Below are 22,731 nucleotides of genomic sequence, written 5' to 3'. Positions count from 1 at the left end.
CCAAGAGTCCGTGTCCTGGGTCTACCCATTGGTCTCCCAGCAGGACACACCCAGGAGGCGCCCAACATATTGGTACTCTATATTAGCTTAACAGTTCTACCTTATAAATGTCACATTAAAACACTATACACAAAGTAAAAACAAGCAGATACAAATTTGATTATAGTTGTCTCAAATGACGCCGTCAGCAGTTCCTGAAAAAATAAATAAATAAATCCTTAAATCCTTTAAGGTCTGACAAAAGTACTCACTGTCATTTTGTGCAATTTCCTAAACAAATGAGAAGTTATGCATCAAGTCATTTCAGATTTATCAATTTTATTTTTTCCGAGAACAATGCGATACCTTCAGTCTTACACAAAGTCCACAAAACATGGAGAGATCTACAGTTTTCTTAGAGCAGGAATCCACATCCCCCACTAAATAAAACACCAACATTCTTCTACAGTCAAGTTTTCAGATTTTTACTGCAAAACAAAACAAAAAATAAAACTAGTGTCTCCATTATACCTCTGTGCTGTTAGCATTGTAACAGCTTCAAACCTAACCTGCAGTCTGTATGCTGGGCCTTCGTAAGAAGACAGGAGAGGAAAAAATAAAAATCTGAATGAACCCACACTACATATATACATTTCCCAGATTAGGACTGTGACTATCCCGGCCTTAACCAGACTAATAATTACACTTGCTCATACAGCAGAGCTCCATTTTCCCCACTAAAGAACCACAAACGAAACAAAATTTAATTTCATCAAGCCACGACTTTATTTCCATCTTGGGTATAAATTGTATAAATGAGTTTGGATTAAATCAGCAACCTTTCGTCAACTCTTCGTCGACAGGGTCCCCATTACATTGTCAACTCCTGCAAAGCAGCAAAAGCAAAAGTCAGTGGATGTGTAAATATTAGCTGATATAATTTTAAAGCTTTGCTCTCTTCTCAGGACAGAAATATTGGCTTCATATGAATCAGAAGAACGAAAGTCACTGTGTTAAATCATCACTTAAGAGCGCTGGAGAGTAAAGTGTTTAAATTGTTGATAGATAGTCAAAATCTCACCATGATGGCATTGACGATGTCGTTGTTGTTATTTTTCAGGGCCCGAACAGCCTTCGCCCTCGACACGTTGGCTTGTGACATGACGAGTTCGATGTCCTTGACCTCAACTCCGGTCTCATCAACCTATGAAAATAATCAATGCAAACATTAATCATCTCTCCAACACAAAGCCATGCCCATCTTCATTTGACTAAACTGCATCTCACCTCTTCTTCTTCGCTTTCCTCCTGTACTGTTGGCGTCTGTGTGTTTTCCTGGACGTTTGATACAGTTTCTCCCGGTACCTTGAATTTTTCTGCAGCGGCCAGCTGGGCTTGCTGGGAAAGATCTTCAATCTGAGGAAAGCAGTGAGGAAGTTAAGAGGTCAGCACATCATTTAGCAAAAATATTTAGCTTATGAATGCGGTGATGAAGTCCATTTGCCTGCATTACACAAAGCTAAGACTACACACACTCAGCAGCTCTACTGACAAACCCTGACAACTGGTATTGTTGTTGGCGCGTTACCTTAGCTTCCCCGAAGACGATGTATGTATCTGATGCAGGGCTCTTGTAGACATCTGGTTTGGTGATGACGAACAAGATGTTCTTTGACTTGCGAATGGTGACCCTAGTGACTCCTGTTACCTGCCTGAGACCAAGCTTTGACATTGCCTGAAAGAAATGGAAGTAAATTTATCAAATCTAATCTTTAGACGTACAGAATGTTTATAGAGCACTGAGTGAACTGGGACTGTTACCTTTCGTGCCTTCTTTTCACTGCGGCTCTGTTTGGCTTTGCTGACAGGTTCCTCATCTATTTCGGCAGCTGCTGCAAGCTAAAGTAGAATTTACATTAAGTGTTTTACACCAACGAGTAAATGCAGAATCAGCGATTAGATACGTTTTATATTCATCTCTTCTCAGGACAGAAAGGCTGGCTTCAGTAGGTTCAGAAGAACGAAAGTCACTGTGTAAATCATCAGTGAAGAGTCAATGACGGACACCTATACCAGTGAACACAATAAACCAGACTCAAGTCTCACCTGAGCTTGCTGTGTCTGTGTCTGTGCAGAGTCCTGTTCCTCCAGCTCAGGGACTGAGTCGTCGCTGTCCGACTCAGTGCCGGATCCTGTAGAGACCAACAGAAAAACTGTCACAATGTGCCACTTAGGTTACATGTGTACACCTGAAAGTTAATCTGAAGGTAAGCTGCACCAATATTGTGGAACAAAGTACTTCGATTCAAAACAGCACATTTTCTGTCATCTTATTACCATTATAGTAATTTTCCTCAGGACTTTGAGAACATAATCTCTTTCCAGCCAAAAAAGCCATTTCCAAACTTGATCAGACAACACATGATAATACCAGCATTGACCTGCACTACATTTTAAACAAACAGTAACCAATAGAACTAATGCATTCCAAAACCAGGAGCACACTTGCCAAAATCTAATAGCATCTTATATTTTAGCATCTATAGGAGATATATTTATTTCGCAAGCTAACCTTTGTAAGAGAAAAGCATATTTAAGCATCCGAACATCTTTCAGAACGCTAACAGATGGGGGGGGGGGGGGGGAGAAACCCCAAAACAAACAGACGGCACAAGAGGAGAGAAAGGAGGAAATACCATTATTGTTCTTGTCGTTCACAGGCTCCATCTTGGCTGGGGTTTTAGCAGGTGTGGGGACAGGCTTAGGTGGCGAGACAGGTTGAGGAGGAGTTGAAGTAATTAACTCAACCTCAGGTTTAACAGGGGCAGGTTTTGCAACTGCCTCAGCAAACGTGAGTTTACGGGGAGCTGGGTTAGGAACAGCAGGCTCAACTGGAGTGGGCTTTAAGGGAGCAGGTGAAGGGTCTGCAACTGGTTTTACAGGTTTAGCAACCTCAGCTGATGCTGCACTAACATCCACCACTTTGGCTGGCTTGATATCTTCAGCTGGCTTATGTGCTGCAGCTGTCATGTTAACATCAGCAGGGGCAGACATGACCTCTGCGTTTGGCTTTGCAGCCTTAGGAGCTGCAGTTTTAATCTCTTCAGCTTGTTTAGGAACCTTGTTGGGGCCAGATTTGGCCTCAGCCACTGGCTTAGGTGTCTTCTTGGAGGCACATTTGGCTGCCTTAGTGGCCTCAGTGGTTGTAGAGTTGGCTTCAAACAGTGGCTTAACGGTCTCTGAAGGAGCCGGTTTGGCCTCGGCCGCTGCCTTTGCATTCTCTGAGGGAGCCGGTTTGGCCTCGGCCGCTGCCTTCGCAGTCTCTGAGGGAGCCGGTTTGGCCTCGGCCGCTGCCTTCGCAGTCTCTGAGGGAGCCGGTTTGGCCTCGGCCGCTGCCTTCGCAGTCTCTGAGGGAGCCGGTTTGGCCTCGGCCGCTGCCTTCGCAGTCTCTGAGGGAGCCGGTTTGGCCTCGGCCGCTGCCTTCGCAGTCTCTGAGGGAGCCGGTTTGGCCTCGGCCGCTGCCTTCGCAGTCTCTGAGGGAGCCGGTTTGGCCTTCGCAAGTGGTTTAGCTACATTTGGGGCTTTGTCGACAGTTGCTGGCTTACTGGCCTCTATGGGAGCAGGTTTGGCCTCAGCTGTCTGCTTAGCAGTCTCAGTAGGCACAAGTTTGGCCTCAGCTACTGGCTTAGTTTCTGCAGGAGCAGGTTTTTCCTTGGCAGGTGGTTTAGTTCTATTAGAAGCTTTGTCAGCAGCCTCAGCAGAAGCAGTTTTGGCCCCAGGAGCTGGCTTAGCAGCCTGGGTAGGAGCAGGCTTGCTTGGGGTTTCCACCACAACCTCCTCAACTTTGCCAGGGTTTGCTGGTTTAGTCTTGGAACCTGCTTTAGGAGCTTTGACAGGAGCTGGTTTAGCAACATCATCAGCTACAGTTGATATTTCAGAAGACACCTTAGCAACTTCAGTGGGAGCTGATTTTACTGGGGCTGCTTCAGCAACCTTAACAGGCTTTGGCTTGTCTGCCTTTGGTTTAACTGGTGTCTTTGTAGCCTCTACAGGAGCAGAACTGCAGCTCTCAGCATTAGGCTTAGGAGATGTAGCAGGCTTTGTACCTTGTTTCTCAACAGGAGATGCACAAGCTGGCATTTTAACTGGTTTCTCAGGTGGGATAAGGGGAGGGAGCTCATCGTCAACAGATGCAATAAGTGGAGCATTTTTCAACGAGGTTGCTTTAACATCAGCTGACTTAGGAGGACTAGAGGCAATAGTATCTGAAAATGATACTGGTGCTGCAACAGCAGGCTTTGAGGTAACTTTAAAAGCAGGTGGCACTGCACCAGCCTTTGTCGCACCCGGTGATGGGGTTTTTGTCTCACTCAGGGCAGGTTTAGCATCATCAGCTACATTATGCTTGAGGCTAGGCTCTGTTGGCTTTTCATCAACTCCTGTGGCCTTGCACTCGGGGACAGGAGCAGGCACAAATGCCTCTCCCTTTTTAGCCTTACCCTGTTTGCCAGCCTTGACAACTTTTGGGCCTGAACGGTTACCCTGATTAGCAGAGGAGCTGCCAGGTGAGGCAGCAAGGGGAGATGGCAAAGGTGACAATGGAGTAGAGGAGGGAGTTGATTTTGGCGAGGTAGGAGAGGACGAAGAGACAGACATAGAGGAACGCTTTCTTCTGCCAGGGACAGCCTTTGGGGCAGAGGCACCCTGTGCACTCTTGGCATTTTTGCCTTTGGGCTTAGCAGGGCCTGAAGATGCCTCAGGTTGCTTGGAGGAAGCTGGGGCAGGAGGTGTAGCTGAACAAAAAAAGATTCAAGTTTTTCTTTTGTTTTGATATTGGAGGTCTTTCTCATGCGGGTTAAATCAAGACCCAATCTTCTGGCTTATGGTTAGGAAAAAAAGCATACCTCCCTTGAGTTGGATGCAAACAGCCACTCAATGTACAAGACACTTTAACTTCCACACTGAAAAACTATTTAGTGTAGACGCACATTTTACGAAATCACGCAACACAAACACAGCACCAATGAACTGGTACATCCAGTAAAAGCAAACACCAGGCAAAACAAACTAACCCAATTCAATTACATCCAAGTTTTTATTGAAATGGGTCATAATTATGCATTCGATTTACCATAATTTTTTAAAAAACTACACTTTAGGCAAACAAATGTGTAAAAAGTCATGTAAGGATGGTAAAAAAGGACATTACACTGCATCAAAACAAGTCAAAGAATAACTACACTTTATGTCAATTATGATATACTTCCATAAAATTTAAACTCTCCCTTAAAAAAGCCAGCAGCCTCAAGCAACTTGGCACCTTAGTGTTAAATGTCATCATGACCACATGCTGAATAGAAACAAGCCAACAAGATGTATTGAAAAGGTGGGGACCAAATAAATCATAAATAAACAAGAGGTGTTTAATGTGATTCTGGTTTCACAGAACATAAACCAACCTGAAAGGTGGCGGGTGGAAACAGGTTGGGCTTCAGATTTAGCGGCATCCATTGACTGAATGACCTCAGACAGAAGTATTACAGGCTCCGTCTTGTCAACGTTTTCATTTTGAGTATCCATGGTGACGTTCACGTCACCAGCATCTACTCCATCTTGAGCTGCATCCAAGCACATATTCTTTAAACCTTCTACCACAGTCTCTGCGTCATCGCTGGCCTTCCCATCTTCAGAAGTACAAAGCTTTGGATCAGCTGAGGTTTTTCCTCCAGGTACTCCTGACTGTTCTTCAGAAGTCAGCATAACCTCTTGGGTGGTCAATTCTTCGGCTGAAATGAAGAACTGATTTTCCTCTCCAGCAATAACTGCTCCTTCACAAATATGCAGCTCTGAAGAAACACTCACAGCCTCAGCAGATTGCAAAGACTCATTGAGAGGTGCCAAACCAGCTGAAGCTCCTGCTACTTCAGCAGTGAGCCCTTGCTGAGACAAAGGTATTGGGTTCAACCCACTTGCTTCCATTTCCCTGGTCACTTCTTGGTTTGCAGCTACACCATTTGCTTGGTCACAGGTAGCCTGACTGCGAGCTTCTTCTGCAGAAGCGCTCTCTTTAGCTTGAGCAGAGGTTTCTGGGGGGTTCTCCAGTGGGATTGCCTTGCTCGCAGTGGAAACAGCTATCACAGGAGGAAATTCATTCAATACTAAGAACATTGTGACGGGGTGTAGGGCATTCACCGTGATGACTTGAGGACCAAGACTACGAGCTTCAACACGACAAGGAAAAAAAAATAAAATAAAATTGTGCTCCACACGTGAAGAAGAATTTGTGTATGTGAGAAAGTTGCAGCAATGCAGGAATCAGCCCAGTTTTTTGTTGTTAAATATGCTCCCAAAATCCCCCCAAAACAAAACTGTGCTCAAGTCCTAAAATACGTGCAATGTCCAAATGTGACAGGAAACCGCAGCATGTCAATTCAAAGTGTAAGACTCGATATACAGGACTGCACTTAGAAACCGCTGAACGAGATCACTTCACTGCTTCAGTAGCATTTCTTGACTAAATCAAAAGTACTCTTATACCAAGAGGAGATCAGTACAGGCAGCATTAGCAGATCTACAGGCAACATTACTATGAAATGTGTCTCTGTTAATTACCTCACAGCTTTTATCTTGAACAATATCCAGAACTCACCCAGTCTAAAGCTCCAGCCACTACACCTTTCCAGTCAAAGGTTAATTTGTGTTCCTATGAACGTCACATTGCTCCCTCTAGTCTAGAGCTGGGCGATAGAACGATAACGATATGTATCGCGATATAACTTTTACTCGATAGAGAAATTAAGCTATCGCGATAGACCTCGCCGCTCTTGTCCTCTTAAAATAAAAAAAAATAAAAAAGAACAGCCAATCCAAACTAAGTAGCGCAGAGCCGAACCAATCACAGCCGCAGCGTCACGTCGCGTGACTTGTTACGTACAGCACAAGTGCCAAGCCGCACGTGTGTTTGTTTGGGAAGCAGCCAGCGGGTAATGGAGGAAATGAGTGTGCCGACTAGAAAAATCAACCGAGCGTGACCGAAGAGAAAACAGATGATGGTTCCAACGCCGGAGAGATTGTCGAACGGAAGAGCCATAGAAGTTCCGTAGTGTGAAGGTATTTCGGCTATTTCAAGTCTGACAAAAAACAGAGTAGCGTGCACTGTAAATTGTGCCGAAAGCAAGTCTGGAAATACAATAAACTGGTGCATGCGTCACACTGTGCGCCACGTTATTGTTTCGGTGAAATGAATTTCTACAATACTGTTAATTCTACTCTCTGCAGTGTTTAAATGCTTACATATACACAGTTACTGTCCCTCCACACATACGACTCGGTTCTGCTTCTATGTCCCAGCTTTGTTTACTTTTTCCCACCGAGGCTTCTAGACTTCTGATTGGCCAACATTTCTGCACGGTTAGGAATCTAGCGCCACCTGCTGCTTTGGCATGTTCATAGCAGCGTTTTCCTTCATTTCTGCCTTTATGTGTGGACGGGATTATTTTTTAAAACAAACGGAAAATCTCCGTTTTCAAAAATACCCGTGTACGCGTGGACGTAGCCTCAGTCTCTGACTGGAAGCGCTAATTCGTCATTTGGCTTTTGTCAGACTAAAGTAACTGTTAAAACTGTTTGAAAAGCTAATCTATACAACAAGGAGAGATTGAGAATTTCCTTTTAGTTCTCAGTTTATTTGATATTGACAAAAGTTAGTCAGTTTTGTCTGTTCTTCTGTAAAACAAACTAAGATTTATTTTTAGAATTAATATTTTGTTTCTAAGTGGAATTGACAATTTAGTCTGTTTCGTTTGTTCTATTTTGAAACTTAAACGCTTTAGCGGCTGCCTTTTGTGTAGTTTGCAATATTTGCCTTTATTTATCTGAAAAAGTCTCATGTTCCTTAACTCATTCACTGCCATTGACGTCTATAGACGTCAATTGAAAAACTTACGTTGACTGCCATTGACGTCTATAGACGTCAATTACGTTTTTCAATAGGAGGGGCTAGAATACAACCTCGGGCAGCTTGTCAGTGAATTTTATTTTTTCATATATTTGTAAATAAATTGTTTTGATAAAACATAACCTTTCTCAGTGTCATTTCTGTTTTATAGAAGTGAAAAACTATTTTATATGTTAGAGGTGTCACAAAGCAAGAAATATTAGTGTCAAAGGCACTTTTCTGCTTGAAATGTATTTTTCACAAAAAGCTCGTTTTCTCCCTTTTTTTGGTCAAGACAGGCATTTTTGGTGGAACCCACCTCTCTTCTACAGCTGATTACTAAAGAATGGAAAATGGTAGAAACAAGCTTTTTTTTGGATGAAAGAAGAGAGTCTGTTCTTCATTTTGGTAGGTTCAGCGTTTATATGATCATAACACACAGTTTTCTGTGGCTCTTCAAAAATGAGTAAAAATGCTCAAAAACCCTGGCAGTGGGGAGTTACCTGATTTGAAAATGGCTGGCAGTGAATGAGTTAAGTACATCTATCCTGTTGAACTTATTATGGGAAATAAATATTTAAATAAAAACAAGCTGCTGATTATTTCACATTTTACTTGTGAGCAACGGCACATTTAAATCTTACAAATATAGTTATTTGGCTTATATCGTGATAGATATCGTTATCGCCTGAAATGAAAAAAACATATCGTGATATGAAAAAAATCTCATATCGCCCAGCTCTACTCTAGTCCAAACTGATCATGGGAGTACAATAAGACTGCAGTGCAGCATCTGCCATCACTCTGTTGTCTTAAATCTGCATGTTCAAAGTTCAAATAAATGCACAAAGCTACCTTTGCTACTCTTAGTCCTTCACCAATATCCAATTACATGGATAAAGAGAGTAAACAACAAATACAACCACTATGAAAATTACAATTCTGTATTTTACATAGTGTCCAACAAAAGTTACCAGCAGGCTTAAAGTTAAAAATAAAGTAGTATTCGTTTGAATTTGTCACAATGAGATGGCTTTATTTTTAAATGTATAACTTTGGAACATATTTCAGATCAATATATTTTAAGCTTTGAGCACCCTATCAACATATGTTCAGTCATTTCATGTCATCTGACTAAATGCTTTCAGTAAAACCAAGTCTGATTTCCCTATAAAAACAAACTTACAACAACACCAGATAACTATAATTGCCTTTCCTCCCTTTTCTGGTGAAAATGGCTTCGTGCAGGGGTGTCCGGCTCCAGTCCTCGAGAGCTACTGTCCTGCAGCTTTTAGATGCATCCTTGTTCCAACACACCTGCAGCAAATGAATGGCTTGCTACCGGGTCTGTTCCAAACATGATGGCATGCTCAAGAGGTAACCGAACCATGTGATTCAGCGGTGTTGGAGTAGGGATGCATCTAAAAGCTGCAGGACAGTAGCTCTTGAGGACTGGAGTTGGACATCCCTGGCTTGGTGTAACGCATACAGACTAACTTTCAAAATTATTTTAGTGTAATTTGTAGTAGTGCACTGAATCCCCTCTGTAGTGAGTGACTGCACTGCATAACATTGCATGGCCATCACGAATTAAACCGGTCTGTTCATGGTGGACTACAGTTTCAGTCCTTTTGTCCTACTAAGTTTATATGTTTTATAATACCACCAAACAGACTTATTGCCATCATTAAGGTCTGTGCTATACTGTCAGGGTTTTTCAGACTTTAAAACTGGCCTTTTTAAGTCCAAGTCTAATTTCTGAGCCTTTTTCTTCAATTTAATGCATGAGGCACATTCTTTAGTCAGAGGCCAAGCTCTGTTTGATATGTGGCAAAAACTCTGCAGGAAAAGCTTACATTTTTTTCCACCAAAAACCACTCTGTCTTCCACAATAAAACCACTGGGACAGATAAAAACATTTTCCAAGTGGGGCTTAATTTACTCAAGCATATAATGCACTGTTGTTTATCAAATTGCTGCAAACAACAGGAAATTGCATAGACTTTTGTTAAGGCAACAGACTCATTCGTTTAAACTGCAGATTAAACAACGTACTATTGCTGCAGACAACCTGCCCTAAACAAGTATAACATGTGCTTAAAAGCACAGTTTTCTTCAACGAAAATAGATGGTTTATAAAGTGCTGCTAAAGCAAAATTGTAATGTCACATGAAAATAATTACACAACACACAATGCCACTACTTTGTCACACCTAGTTGGTTTTCAAGGCATTCATCATGCACATGGAAAACCACACTTAACACCATGCATTGTGTCCCAAATCCAGCTATCAGTGCAAGTCACCACACGCATTTGTGAGCCTGTGTTTAAATGAAAGAAAGGGGTCCTGGATTAGCGTTTACTGCCGCAAATCCCCTCAGTGTGGGCATACATTCTGCTCCAAACACACGTATTATTAACTGTGTTTTAGGGCCGGACGTCCCCAACACACAGCTGGTGAGTCACCTGTTACGTCAAGTCAGGGTCCTGCCAGCCGAGTTAACTCCCTAAACCCCGAGCCTCTCATCCAGAACCCCACTCTCTAATATGCAGCACTGCATGCAGGTTGTGAGAAAGCCAAAAATATACGAACCAGTCTCGACTTGAGGCTGCTGCATCTCCTGTTCGGTGACTGGGACCGTTTCTGTGGCTTCACCAGGCATAGTTGCTGCGGAGGAAAATAAGGATTAGATATTTAGTTAGTTACATAAGTCGGGACATATGAGCTCCCCAACATAAGTGACTGTTAATACACCGACTTGAAGTTGTCATAACTAGCTGAATAGGCCATAATGAACCCATGCTTTAGCCCGCAGGCTTAGTGTTAGCTCAAGTTAGCCTCAGCATGGGGAAGCTCGCTGCTAATAACCCAGTCTACCGCATTTTTCTCCAAATTCATCCTCTTTAAAGTGACCTACTTGTTGTCACTCAAATATCTCCCTCATCTCAGGCCACCTAACTCACTGCGGCCCTGACAAGGTGTGAGCGGACTGCAAGACATCATGCTCCCCCATTTTGAGCCGGTAATCAGCGGCACAACGACACATTTATCACCGAGTAGAGAGCCCACACAACGGTAATAGTTGTACGGATATAATGACTCTACATTCAATAAACACGCCAACCCTTTGATTCAGGTGGGAATGAGTAAAAAACAGCTGGATGATGTTGGATTATCAGCGGAGACACTCACCGACTCAGGACGTTATATCCAAGATGGCTGTGAGAGAGAACTTCTGACCTCCGCCTCACGATAATATCCGCTTCAGCCACAATTTCTACTTCCGGGTTATTTAAAGGCAAAGGCCTCGTTTGTTTAGCTTTATCCTACCGCGAAACACAGGAATACAAACAAAACTCAAAGCTTAATGTAATAACATTTCCAATAGTACTATAGTGAAAGAGGAAAGAATTCTATTCTCTGAAATTAAATCAATAAATTTAAGTCACAAATACCCAAATATTCCCTCAGATTGTCAGGTCTCAAAAAATGAAAAATAAAAGAAGAAAAAATGCTTTGGGCTTATACAGTTTTACAACAGTAAAAATGTTTGGGTCTTCATTTATTTATTTATTGTCCCCCATGGGACAAAGAATATCCCTTTATGGCATATTGGTGCAGCTGAAGGCGAAAATAAAAAATAAAAAAATAGAAGGGCTGTGTTTAGGTGCTGGAAAAATTAAAAACTTTTGAGATTAAAGTAATAGATTTTTGAAGAAAAAAAAACTTGGTTAGAAACAAAATGGCCAACACCTGCCAAAACTGAAGGCAAAGATATATTTGAAAATATACATATTTTGAAAAAACATAACATGTCAAAACAGAGAAAAACCTGGAAAATCATATTTTCCATGGAGTTTCAGTTTTTGAAGGATGAAAATTAATTTGAAAAGAAATGTGTTGTAGTAAAATAATGTTAGAACATGAAACAGAAATCACAACATACCTAAATCTCGCATTGCAGTATAATTCATGCATGTAACTCGCTAGGAAGGAACAGTAAACATTCAGATTGAATGGACTCACAGGAACTTCTGAAACTCTCATTACATGGACTAGATAGTTACAGATGTTATCATTAAAGCCTATAACCTGAATATTACAGATTTGAGGCAGAGTCCCTGCTTACACATCAACAGGACTCCTCATCTTTAAGCTTCAATGGATTAAGTGAATCATGTGAGAAACCCTTTAAAAAAAAAAAAAAATTAAATAAAGGAAGACAAAGTGTTTGCAAGAGTAGAAATACTGAATTTATTCATCACAAATACAGCCAACAATTAGACAAATAAAACTTTACTGTGAAATTTTATGGTAAAAAATCAGGGATTTATTAAGCATTTTATTAAATGTTTTATCAGCGAGTCTTTTATTACAAAGCATAATAAAACAGATTCTGGCGAAATTAATGTGTAGTAGAAAAATGGCACCAAAAACACCACAAAGCATAATTAGCAACATTAGCCAACAGGACGTTGTTCTGAGGTGTCACCTTCTGATGATCCAGTTCAGAATTCTTTCTGAAGATCTGAAGGAGAAAAAAAGGAAGAAAAGCAAAATGATTAAAAGTTGCTGTAAATTTTTTTTTTTTTTTAATAGATTAAACAGAAAAGAAAAAGAAAGAAACCTACCACTGTTTCTGAGACGCTCTCCTTTCCATGAACGAGCCATTCCATCCAGAAACTGGTCAAAGTATTTTATGTACTTCGCCAGGCTGGTTCTTTTGTAATCTGAGACGAAATGTAGTAAAAGTAGCATTAGCTGAAACACTCAGATAAATCAAAGATATGTTTAAATATTTACACTATATGAATATAGTAACAATAAAGTTACTATATAAAGTTCCAATTTTGGGGGGGAACTTTATACTCCAATGCACCAGTCATTCATTCAGGTGTACATAGATTTTGAAAAGTTGTGACTGAATGCAGTTTCTAGTGAAATTAGTCACAAGTTTGCTTTTTAATTGCTTTGGTTGCTAGAAGATTATGCAGTCATGTATAGTTAACATGGGAGACACCGACTTGTCTGCACTTACACTCAACTATTTGCAGTGAAATTGTGAAAAATGCGATGTAAACCAGACATGGAGAATGATCACCTTCAGAGTAAAAGTTCCACCATTTGAGATATGTTGTGTTACAGCAGTTAGGCACAACTTTTAATTTAAAGGCAAAATGTACATAAATAGTATTAACTTTGCTACCCAAAATGTACATTTTTATCCAGATGACAACATTTCATATGCCACTAGCTCTTCCCTTGATCTGGTCCTTCAACATCTTTTGGCTGTTTTTGATGCATTTCATAATTCTGCAACAGCAAGCAATTATGCAACAATAGGTGATCTTATAGCAACCACAACAATCATAAGATTTTGGATGAAGCACACCCTTTGCAAACAATCTCGCCTAGCAACAGCCAGCAACCTTCAGCAACCATGTGCCACTTTGCAGGGGAATTGAAAGTTTTTGGATCGCTTACTAGTGACTAGGCCTGTACGTCTTAGCCAATTATGTGTAACGAGCATTTTTTAGAGTGCCGATGATTATTTTACATCACATGATCTTTACACTCAGAAAAAACCATCATGCCATTAAGAAGACCCTAGCCCCCAAAACACCTTATGTCAGCCCATTTAAAGGCCTGAAGATTTCAGTTTTATGTGCTGTCCAGGTGTATTTTAGGTAAAAGTTTCAGGTAGATCTTTGCATTTTTCTTTCCCCCAGCACCTCTGCTCTTGCGCTTCTCTATTGCATCTTTCTCGTCTGCCTTCTCCTTCGCATCCTCCAATTTCTCTTTCTCTTCGCCTGGCCTGGGCCGATCCAACTCCTCACAGATCAGACTACAACAAGATAAAACAAAAGTCTTCATGAGGATCACTCACATGCTGCAGACAACAGAGCACCAAACATTAAATTGTTACCTGATCGTGGGCACAGAAAAGGGATCAAATTTGTCTAATTCACTGACATCTATGGGAACAGAAATGCGGCCTGGACAGAGAGAGAGAGAGAGGACACAGTTTTATACACTCATACTTAAGTCAGATTAAATCAACCTGGTGACAAAGAAAAAAGATCCAAGGTCCTCTGAGTTTGGAGGTATATCAATAAAAAGCCTTTAATATTACACAGCTGACATTTCAGGAATAAAAACCTTGATATGAATGACAGAATATCATTTAACAGAATGAAGAAGCCAATATTTTATATAAATCCAGTGTAAGCTTTTATTATTTATGTTATTATTTTCATTCATTTAAAAACAGAATTTTATATTTACTTGGGTTATCTTTGTCTAATATCAAAATGTATCTGATTATCTGAAACATTTAAGTCTGACAAATATGCAAAAATATAGGAAACAAGCAAGTAACTGTATTTTTGTCTTCTTGTTTACAATCATGTACATGTACAGTATGACTCTTGACTCCAAGGAGCACCTTTGCCCAAAAAGTGTGATACAATATTACTAGCATGTACTCTTAGCAAAGGCCCAGACATTTCCAGTACAAGCCTCTTTAAAGTATGCTCACCTGTTTTGGGGTGTACACTGAAAGGACTCTTCAGCAGATGGTTCACACCTTTGCTGACGTTGGCGTCGAGCCGTGGGTAACAATACTGCAGCATGATTTCGTTTTCAAAGTACTGGCCCTTCTTTGCAGTGCTCTTCAAGGAGACAGATTGTAAGACCATAAGCCCTTCTGTTCTAATGTGTAAAACAATGTAAAAACTGTGAGCAAAGTTACCAACCTGTTTCCTTAAAGCCTCTTCCTTAATCAGTTTCCAACGTTTCTCAGGCTTCTTCTCCTTTTCGAACTCCTGCTGTAGGTAGCTTCTGGCATGTAATATATAAAGTCAAGTCACTTTCAACAAGATCTTTGAACTCTTTGCCAACAAATGTCTATAGGTTCAATCAATTACTTTATGCGGCAAATATGCGGTAAACTAAGAAAAGGATATCCTCAGGAACGAGTGCCAGCACTTTTTCTACAGACTCCTTGCTTCCCATCAGGTCCTGGTCATGTAGTGCATATCGGCTAAAGTATTCCTTTACCACTTCCAGAGACTTGCTGTGAAAAAGAATCACAATTTTAAAAAGCACAGAGTGCACTGTACCCAAGTGTGTGTAACCAGTGATCCCTGTATGCAGGCATGGTGATCACTGTGCTCACAACTGCACCCAAGCACAGAAATCCAGGACAGCTGTCTCAGTGAAAGTAATTAGCAAATTCACAAGGCAAACAAGAACACAGTGTGTCACTGCTTACAAAAATGGTCCTAATTAAAAATGATGCCCAGAGATTGTGTTGATGAAAGAGAGACAAAGCAAGAGAAATACTGAAAAATAAATGGGTACAATCTTACTGGAACACAGACACAGACTATAAAAGACAAACACCAAAATGTATCAAACAGTTACCTGATAAAAGGGTGAATTGGTTCAGTCAGCACTACTTTCTTTATGGTTTCATCACCACCCTACAAAACATCACATTTTTAAAATCAAACATTGCAGGCCATTTGAGGAAGATACATTTCACTAATATGCTGCTCATGAAACAAGACAAGACAACAGTCTGATTAACAATCAAATCAGAGTCTTAAGACTGTGCAGATGTAAGGAAAACAGTCACATCTTTTAACTCAATAAGTACCATATTACAGAGTTCATCCACATTTCTCAGGGTCAAATTCAAGCACTTTTTAAGCACTTTCAAGGTCCACTTTCAAGCTTTTCCAGCACATTACCCATAAAAAGAATGCATGTTTCACTTAGCATTTAGGGTACAAACTCAAAAAACGCATTTCTCTTAAAAATTAAGATTTACAAATGTGAACAAATCAACTTGTTAGAGATATTCTCCACTTGAAAAGAAAAAAAAACATCAATCCCATAAAACAAGAAAACTGCGCCAAACACCACAATAATACACAGCAAGGCCAAATTAATAAGTCTTCTCATCAGATATTGACTCTTCTTTAGTATGTGGCACAAAAAAATAGGAGACAGATGTTTGTTTGTTTTTAACTAGTTAATCACCCACGCCCCCAAAAATGGGGGCAAAAGGAAGATTACCTTTAATCTGTTATAACACGAGGTCAGAAATATAAGTGCCGACAAGAGTAGTGTCCACAGAAACCTCTGAATCTCAACTAAAATCTCATATAAACCATTTCTACAAACACCAAACATTTTAGAGCAGTTACGTCACCATGAATCTGGACAGGTAATATCCATATTTTGATTTATGATTTTCTAGAGTTAAATGTGAACCAAAGCATATTTTCAAAGGTGTTACATGCTATAAAATACTTTTAAAAATTAGGCGAGGGATATAAAAAAATCAAATTTTTCTATGTTTGAGTCACAGCGACGTTGACATAGTAACATCTGCAGTAATATTTACACGTCTGATGACATCTCACAAGTGTTACCTTTATTTTTGATACCAAGACTATTTACACAGACTCTGTAACAGCAGAGAAATACTCCATTTATTTTGGTCATTTCATTTTCGAGCAGAAAGCTCAGAAAACCCCTGAGGGCCTAACAGGTTAAAGTTAATTCCCAACAAAACCAACTTTAAGTTGTTTAACTACATTGTCTGTATTACTGTAAAAGTCATAAATGATCACCTTTAAATTGTTTGTGCTAATAACACCATTTACAATAAGACAGGCATGGAGCACTGACTGGGAGAGGCTTTGAACAGATGACATAGTTCGATTCAACATATAAGACTTTAAGAATGCACAAGCATCTACCTAAAATCTATTTATTTAGTCTATCATCTGTGATATTATTAGGTACAATTATAATGAGCCCCACTGAGCTTGAAGCCATTTATAATTTATAACAATAATCAGATTTTGAATGAAAGCGAGGGAACTTGGGTAGCACAAAAAAGAGGCTATTCTTTGTGCCCATGTAGATCAGTCCCTCTTATTACCATTATTTCTTTAAGCCTTAAGTTGGCTAATTAAGTATCGGACTAATGTTTAAAGCTTTTACTTGAGTGAAGTAACTTACATTACTGCTACTGCTAAGTAATGTTAGCCAAATTCACAGCATATTCTATAAATCACCATGTCATAACTAACTGCTATAATAGCGCTGCCGTACTAGCACGATCGGATATCGTCGTGTTGGTGTTGTTCACAGATCATCATACTAAATGTTGTTCCAGGCTCAACATTGCAAATGACCAATCAGAATGTTGTGACGTCATACTTTTGCGACTTCGGGAAAAACCGCCGTAAAACAAAAAACTGTACTTAAGCTGCGAGAAACCGCCTCTGTCCGCCGATCAACGGACCCTGACCCTAACCCTTTAATAAACGGTAAGCAAAACTGATATTGTCCTTGCAACATTGGAATTTCATAAATGCACGAATGGCTTGGCGCGCAAAAGAATAACGTCACAACAATGTGATCGGTCACTTGCAATGTTGAACCTGGAACAACATTTTCATGATGATCTGGGAACAACACCAACACGACAATATCAGATCATCCGCCGTGCACCCATCACATTCAGTGCATTTCAATCATTTCTCCAGCAAGTTTGATAGCTAGCAAAATAATAATAGTTTTAAAAATTTGCACGTGTTATGTACACATTCTCAAAAATGATTTACTAGGACTCACCTATCATGTGACTCGAGAGCGCAAAGTCTACCATTGTCATTTCCATCAAACACTCATTAAAACGGCAATCTCCAGGCATGTTAGCGCACGCACCCCCGAGGGGCGGGTCACACATTGAAACAGACTGACATGCAGAGGTGCTACGCAGCTCAGTCGGAGAAATTTTGCTTTTAGAATTTGCGACTCATTTTCTTTCTCTATCTGATAAGAAAACTATTCAGTCAGATAGTTATTTGTGGTGAATGAAATACAGTTTCAAGCACTTTTAAGCACCACATCTGAAATTCAAGCACTTTTCAAACCTTGAAAAGACAATATTAAAATTCAAGCATTTTCGAGGATTTCAAGTACCCGTACGAACCCTGGTATTAGTCTCTTTTTAATAATGCCCTTTTTATTTTGTTTTAAGAGTCTTAATATTTGTACTTCATGTCTGTCTATCACATGCTGTTCTAGCTGTTGTGTGGTCTGTTCTATGAATCCACATGAAGCACATTGTAATGTAGGTGCGACACTTTGTTTAATTATAATAATCATAGTTCACCTTATTATAGTAGTCTTATTTGGTCTGGCAGGAAAAGTAGCTTTTGGTGGTTTATGAGCAATGCATCAATTGACTGACTTTTCTCTAACTGCGTTACATTCAAATTATGTTTTAGCAATCCCAACCTGTCCACTGTGGTTATATCCAATAACATCTGTTAATTACAGTTTCTAAAAAAAGAAACAAAAAACTTGAATTGATTAGGTTTGGAAGTAGAAAGTACTTACAAAGGACTTCTATTAAAAGTTGAAGTACTCGTACCTTGACCAGGCTGAGGTATTCTGTCACAGCAGAGCGTGCTGCTACAGACAGTTTCCGGGCAGCTTCATCACACACCCAACAATGTACTCCTCTTCTGCCAGAATAAACCCACAGACGGTGCTGGAAACCAAAGTCATCTGGAAGTAACACAAAAACCAGCACATGCTTGATGAGAATTTCAACAAAAATCCACACAAGCTGTCACCTGGCACTGAATCTGTGATGACCAAACCTTGAAGAGCTCTATCCAGGATACGGATGGCGATGGTCATTAAGGTCCAGCACTTGGAGCAGATGTCAGCAGCACTAAAATGACAGTTTTAAAGTGTTATGTGGGCGATGAAACGGTCAGGATATTCTGCGACAGGAAATAAATACATAATTCACCTACCTGCAGCAGCTTCGGACGTCATCATAATCTGTCATATCGATATCAAACACAAGCTCCTTCTCCAGAGCCTGGAAGGTCCCCGACTTCACAGTGTTGTGTTGACTTGGCTGTGGGCAACAAAGGGAGACAAACATACTCCATACATATGTCTGCTGTGATGCACAAACTCTGTAAGGTGTGGAAAATTACCCTGTGGCTGTACACTGCTCCCACGTCGATCTTGTAGGGGTTCATCTTCTGCATTTCTTTCTCCAGCTCATTCTGCATGCTGAACGACTGGTAGCGTACATAGATGTCATCTTTCAGGGTAAACGAGAACTCGCGATTTTGAAAGTAGTTTTTCTGCACTGAGATTGTACAACAAAAACAAAAACAAATAACACAACAAGACACACACACATTAGTCCTGTATTTGGGCATTTTTAACTCTTTGTCTAACTCTTAATAGTTTTACATGTCAGCATCACAGAGCAGTGGATCCTGGCTAAATTGTGAACTGCACTTTTACGGTTTCATTTATAAGCAAATGTTACAGAATCAGAATCAGAATACTTTATTAATCCCGAAGGAAATTAGGGTACAGTACTGCATCCATCCAAGTCAGTAGATGTAATACAAAATAAATGTCTGTGAATGAGAGGGAGACAGGTGTAACAGTGAAGCTGCAAGGAGGAGCGGTAGTAAAGGTGGATATATTTATACATCTGCAGTTACAATAATGGCTAGTGCACAACAGAGGTCAAGAAGAGAGTGCCGGCATGGAAGTGACAGAAGGATAGCAGCAAGAGTGAAAGGGAAGGTCTGCTAAATGGTAGTGAGATCTGTTGTATGAATTGGAGACAGGGACACTGTCAAAAAGTAAGGAGGTTGATCCAGAGGTGGCAGAGATGAAGATTCTCAGGTTTTTATTGAGAGTGACCAGGAGACAAAGAGAGCCGAGATGGACGTATGCACAGAAGGGACAGTGAATGTACTGGGAAAAGGATTTTGAATATGGAGGTGACAAGCAGGAGGAAAAGAGGAAGACCACTGTGCAGCTTCGTAGATGTACTGAAGGAGGACATGCAGAGGGCTGGTGTGACAGAGGAGGATGTCAGGGACAGGGTATTATGGAGGAAGAGGATCCACTCTGGTGTTAAATGGCATAAAAATCAATAAAAGTGATGAATGCTCACATTTTTCTGCAGATCAGCCGTGTGTCTAATGCAATGTTTATGCTGGATAAATGATAACTTGCTGAAAACGTGAATTATTTTAAAACACTTCGAACAAAACAAACATTTGTTTCATAACTGGCTAGAGGCTTATTTTAAACACGAGTATCTGACCAGAATTTCAGCATCCCTGTTAAATAACAGCATTACTATAGATTCATAGGGATACATAAATACAAAATCATTTTACTTTTTACTGATGAATGTAGAGGCGTTAATATCAAGCTAGAATGGTTGAATAGGATGACTTACTTAAGTTGGAAGAAAGTCAAATCCAGAATAATTCTACCATTTTAGTGCCTAACAAAACACGTAGCTTCCTACATAACACAACACAGATCAACGTCCACAGTTATTTAGCCGCATTTATGCTAGGTTTCATGCCTGTGTACTCACCTCCTCCGTAGCTCAGCCAGCGGTAATACTGGGAGAATGGGAAAAGCCGCCGGTAGTACAGCGGTAAAAGGTCCGGCAGAGAAGCCGGATCATAGTCTGATGATGGCATAATATGGTAGCAAAAATTAGCTTTGGATGTAAAGATACGGTAAAATATTGTCAAGACGCTAGCTACACTGTGACAGCTCACTGTGTTGTTTTACACCGAGGGTAGCGCGGGAAAACTCTCAAGCAACGGACAAAACCAATGACACAAGGTTGGGACAGTGACATCACCACAACCCGGAAGTTGAAAGGCAAAAAATATATTTTCCGTCACCCGTTTCCCTTTTAGGCCATAAAAAATCAACGAGGACAAAATCATCCAGGGTAATCAGAATTTTTTAAACTATTGCTGCATCGAAACGTTTCTATAACACTGACAATGGCTTTCCTTCTTTCTTTCTTATGGTTTTACTTAACCTTGTAATATTAGTCCTAGAAGCTTACAAAAGGCGGACGTGACGCCAATGAAGAGAGGTTCATGGGACATGTAGTCGTTTGGCAGCAATAACTACAAAATACAATATGACAAAATAAAAAAGCTGTGGTAAACATTATAAATTAATTATTTAAAAAATAAAGTAGCTCAATGAGTAAACATGAAAACAAAAAACAAAGAGCACAGAATATAATACAATAAAGTGGTTTTTGGTAAAGTAGCTCCATAAATTACTATATTATTGTAAATCCATCCAACCATTGCTCTCACTTCATCCCTCCTCCAGTTTTGCTTTTTGCTTTTGTCCTTGATACTACCAGTAGCATGAGATGGTACCTGCAGCCCATTCAAGTCACACATGTGACACGCTCTTCCAGGTTAGAACATGCAGACACGCTGCAAGGTTTGCTGTGTGGCATAGCATCAGGCCCTTACATCCTTCAGTGGATGTTGGGAGACCCAGCATTGATACAAATGTCCCTTTCATGATGGTTTATGCTTCTGGGCCTGGGGGCCTGAGCAAAGGAAACAAAAAGACTGGAGTCTGAGATGCGACATGATGGGGCATAGGACAAAACAAACAACTAATTAGAAACTGAAAGCAAACAAACGAAAATGGGGGAGGGGGGGATTGAATTGATTTAATACTATCAATTCAATTTTTCCTAAGCTGCACTTTGTGCTGTACATCCCTAGAGGGCAGTACAGTCTCATGACAATAATTTGAACTTTCCCACATTAATCCACATTTCAGGAAATTTGTTTTCTTTTAGTAGTTTTCATCATCCTGGCAGATCAGTTGTACTAAAACACTCAGTTATTCTGTTTCTTGCATCTTTAGTATGAGCAGTAAACACTCAGGAAAGAACAGAGGACACTTCCACAGTTTTCAGTGAAGCATGGATGAAATGGTGCCAAATACGGGATCCAAATGAGCTAAACAAGGACAAACAGCAGCTTAATTCAGCTCTTTTTCGTGTTAATTGATTGATTCATGCCATTTTTACTCTTCAGTCAAATCCACCCTTTGCTTGACATTTGAAAAGGCCACATGCGCTTTCAAGACAAAAAGTGTCAGGCATGGAGCCTCTTTCTGTCCTGCCCATCAGTCTGGCTTGCTGCACTATTAGTGTTTCAGCTTTCACTGTGGTGCATCAAACACCTCCTGACTGAAGTGGTGCTGCTCACAGTGAAGGTTGAGAGGTGTGCAGCCACAAGAGCCCTTGTCAGCTGTTGTACTTCTAATGTGAAACAACACTCTCTATTTGCAGTGTTGTACTTTAAATATGTCTGGCTCTGTAATATTGTTCATTCCATCTCATCCCCAGACTTGAATCTCTGTACATCTGACACTCTGTTTTTATTTCAGACCAAACAACAAACCTTCAAAATCATCCTTCCCCACTGAAGACATAACAGTAACTTGTAACTTCTAATATACAGGAAATATTTCAAGGGAAAACATCTTCATATGCACTACATTTAATCTCCCTCTCCACTTTCACACACACATGTAAATGCTGAGCGAGCCAACTACAGAAACGTGTAATACCTACACTCTAGATTGATAGTAATGAACCAGCTTCAGTGAAATGTGCCACACCCAAGAGCAACTGATAGACAAGTAATGCCAATACATTTCCTTTTATGACTGCACTTTATGCTAATATACCACTCATACCCTGATTTGCATAATGCAAGAGCTCTCAACCTCATCTTACTTGAATTATGCAAATTTTTTTTCACTGCAAGGCATATTGGATGCGATGCATTTTCCCCCCTTTTGAATCAATTTCTAGAAATCATTTGAATCAGATTTGGGATTAATGCCTTCTGTTGCTTTTATCCACAATTCTACCGTATATTAGAGTAG

The 22,731-nt window shown here is 40.3% G+C and overlaps 2 protein-coding genes and 2 non-coding genes across 7 annotated transcripts; all 4 read right to left on the bottom strand.

Moving 5' to 3' along the window:
- Positions 1 to 741: 741 nt before the first annotated feature.
- naca (nascent polypeptide associated complex subunit alpha) lies at positions 742 to 11,210 on the bottom strand. 4 transcript variants are annotated; one of them, XM_080295590.1, is made up of 9 exons: positions 11,110 to 11,206; positions 10,510 to 10,584; positions 5,439 to 6,110; positions 2,086 to 2,171; positions 1,801 to 1,878; positions 1,568 to 1,714; positions 1,267 to 1,395; positions 1,061 to 1,183; positions 742 to 865 (listed from the first exon to the last, which is right to left on the bottom strand). In XM_080295590.1, the coding sequence occupies exons 2-9, from the start codon at positions 10,577 to 10,579 to the stop codon at positions 851 to 853; spliced, it is 1,320 nt and encodes a 439-aa protein (XP_080151716.1). In that variant the 5' UTR covers positions 10,580 to 10,584; positions 11,110 to 11,206; the 3' UTR covers positions 742 to 850. The 4 variants fall into 4 exon arrangements, with proteins under 4 accessions (XP_080151716.1, XP_080151717.1, XP_080151718.1 ...); XM_080295591.1 differs by having other exon boundaries at positions 10,835 to 11,129; XM_080295592.1 differs by lacking the exon at positions 5,439 to 6,110 and having other exon boundaries at positions 11,110 to 11,210.
- On the bottom strand, positions 936 to 1,010 carry LOC145423359 (small nucleolar RNA SNORD59). The gene has a single exon (XR_013904397.1). It is a non-coding gene; the product is annotated as a small nucleolar RNA SNORD59 (small nucleolar RNA).
- LOC145423358 (small nucleolar RNA SNORD59) lies at positions 1,958 to 2,031 on the bottom strand. Its single transcript, XR_013904396.1, has one exon. It is a non-coding gene; the product is annotated as a small nucleolar RNA SNORD59 (small nucleolar RNA).
- Positions 11,211 to 12,147: 937 nt separating the features above from the next.
- prim1 (DNA primase subunit 1) lies at positions 12,148 to 20,635 on the bottom strand. The gene is made up of 13 exons (XM_080295594.1): positions 20,378 to 20,635; positions 18,957 to 19,114; positions 18,768 to 18,874; positions 18,609 to 18,682; positions 18,377 to 18,513; positions 15,343 to 15,401; positions 14,883 to 14,992; positions 14,673 to 14,764; positions 14,456 to 14,588; positions 13,844 to 13,913; positions 13,650 to 13,762; positions 12,549 to 12,647; positions 12,148 to 12,445 (listed from the first exon to the last, which is right to left on the bottom strand). Exons 1-13 carry the CDS (start codon positions 20,484 to 20,486, stop codon positions 12,426 to 12,428), a joined length of 1,281 nt encoding a protein of 426 aa, XP_080151720.1. The 5' UTR covers positions 20,487 to 20,635; the 3' UTR covers positions 12,148 to 12,425.
- Positions 20,636 to 22,731: the final 2,096 nt, after the last annotated feature.

Source organism: Astatotilapia calliptera, chromosome 20 (genome assembly GCF_964374335.1).
Source record: "Astatotilapia calliptera chromosome 20, fAstCal68.1, whole genome shotgun sequence".
Classification (NCBI taxonomy): Eukaryota; Metazoa; Chordata; class Actinopteri; order Cichliformes; family Cichlidae; genus Astatotilapia; species Astatotilapia calliptera.
This window is presented reverse-complemented; position numbering and strand designations above follow the sequence as displayed.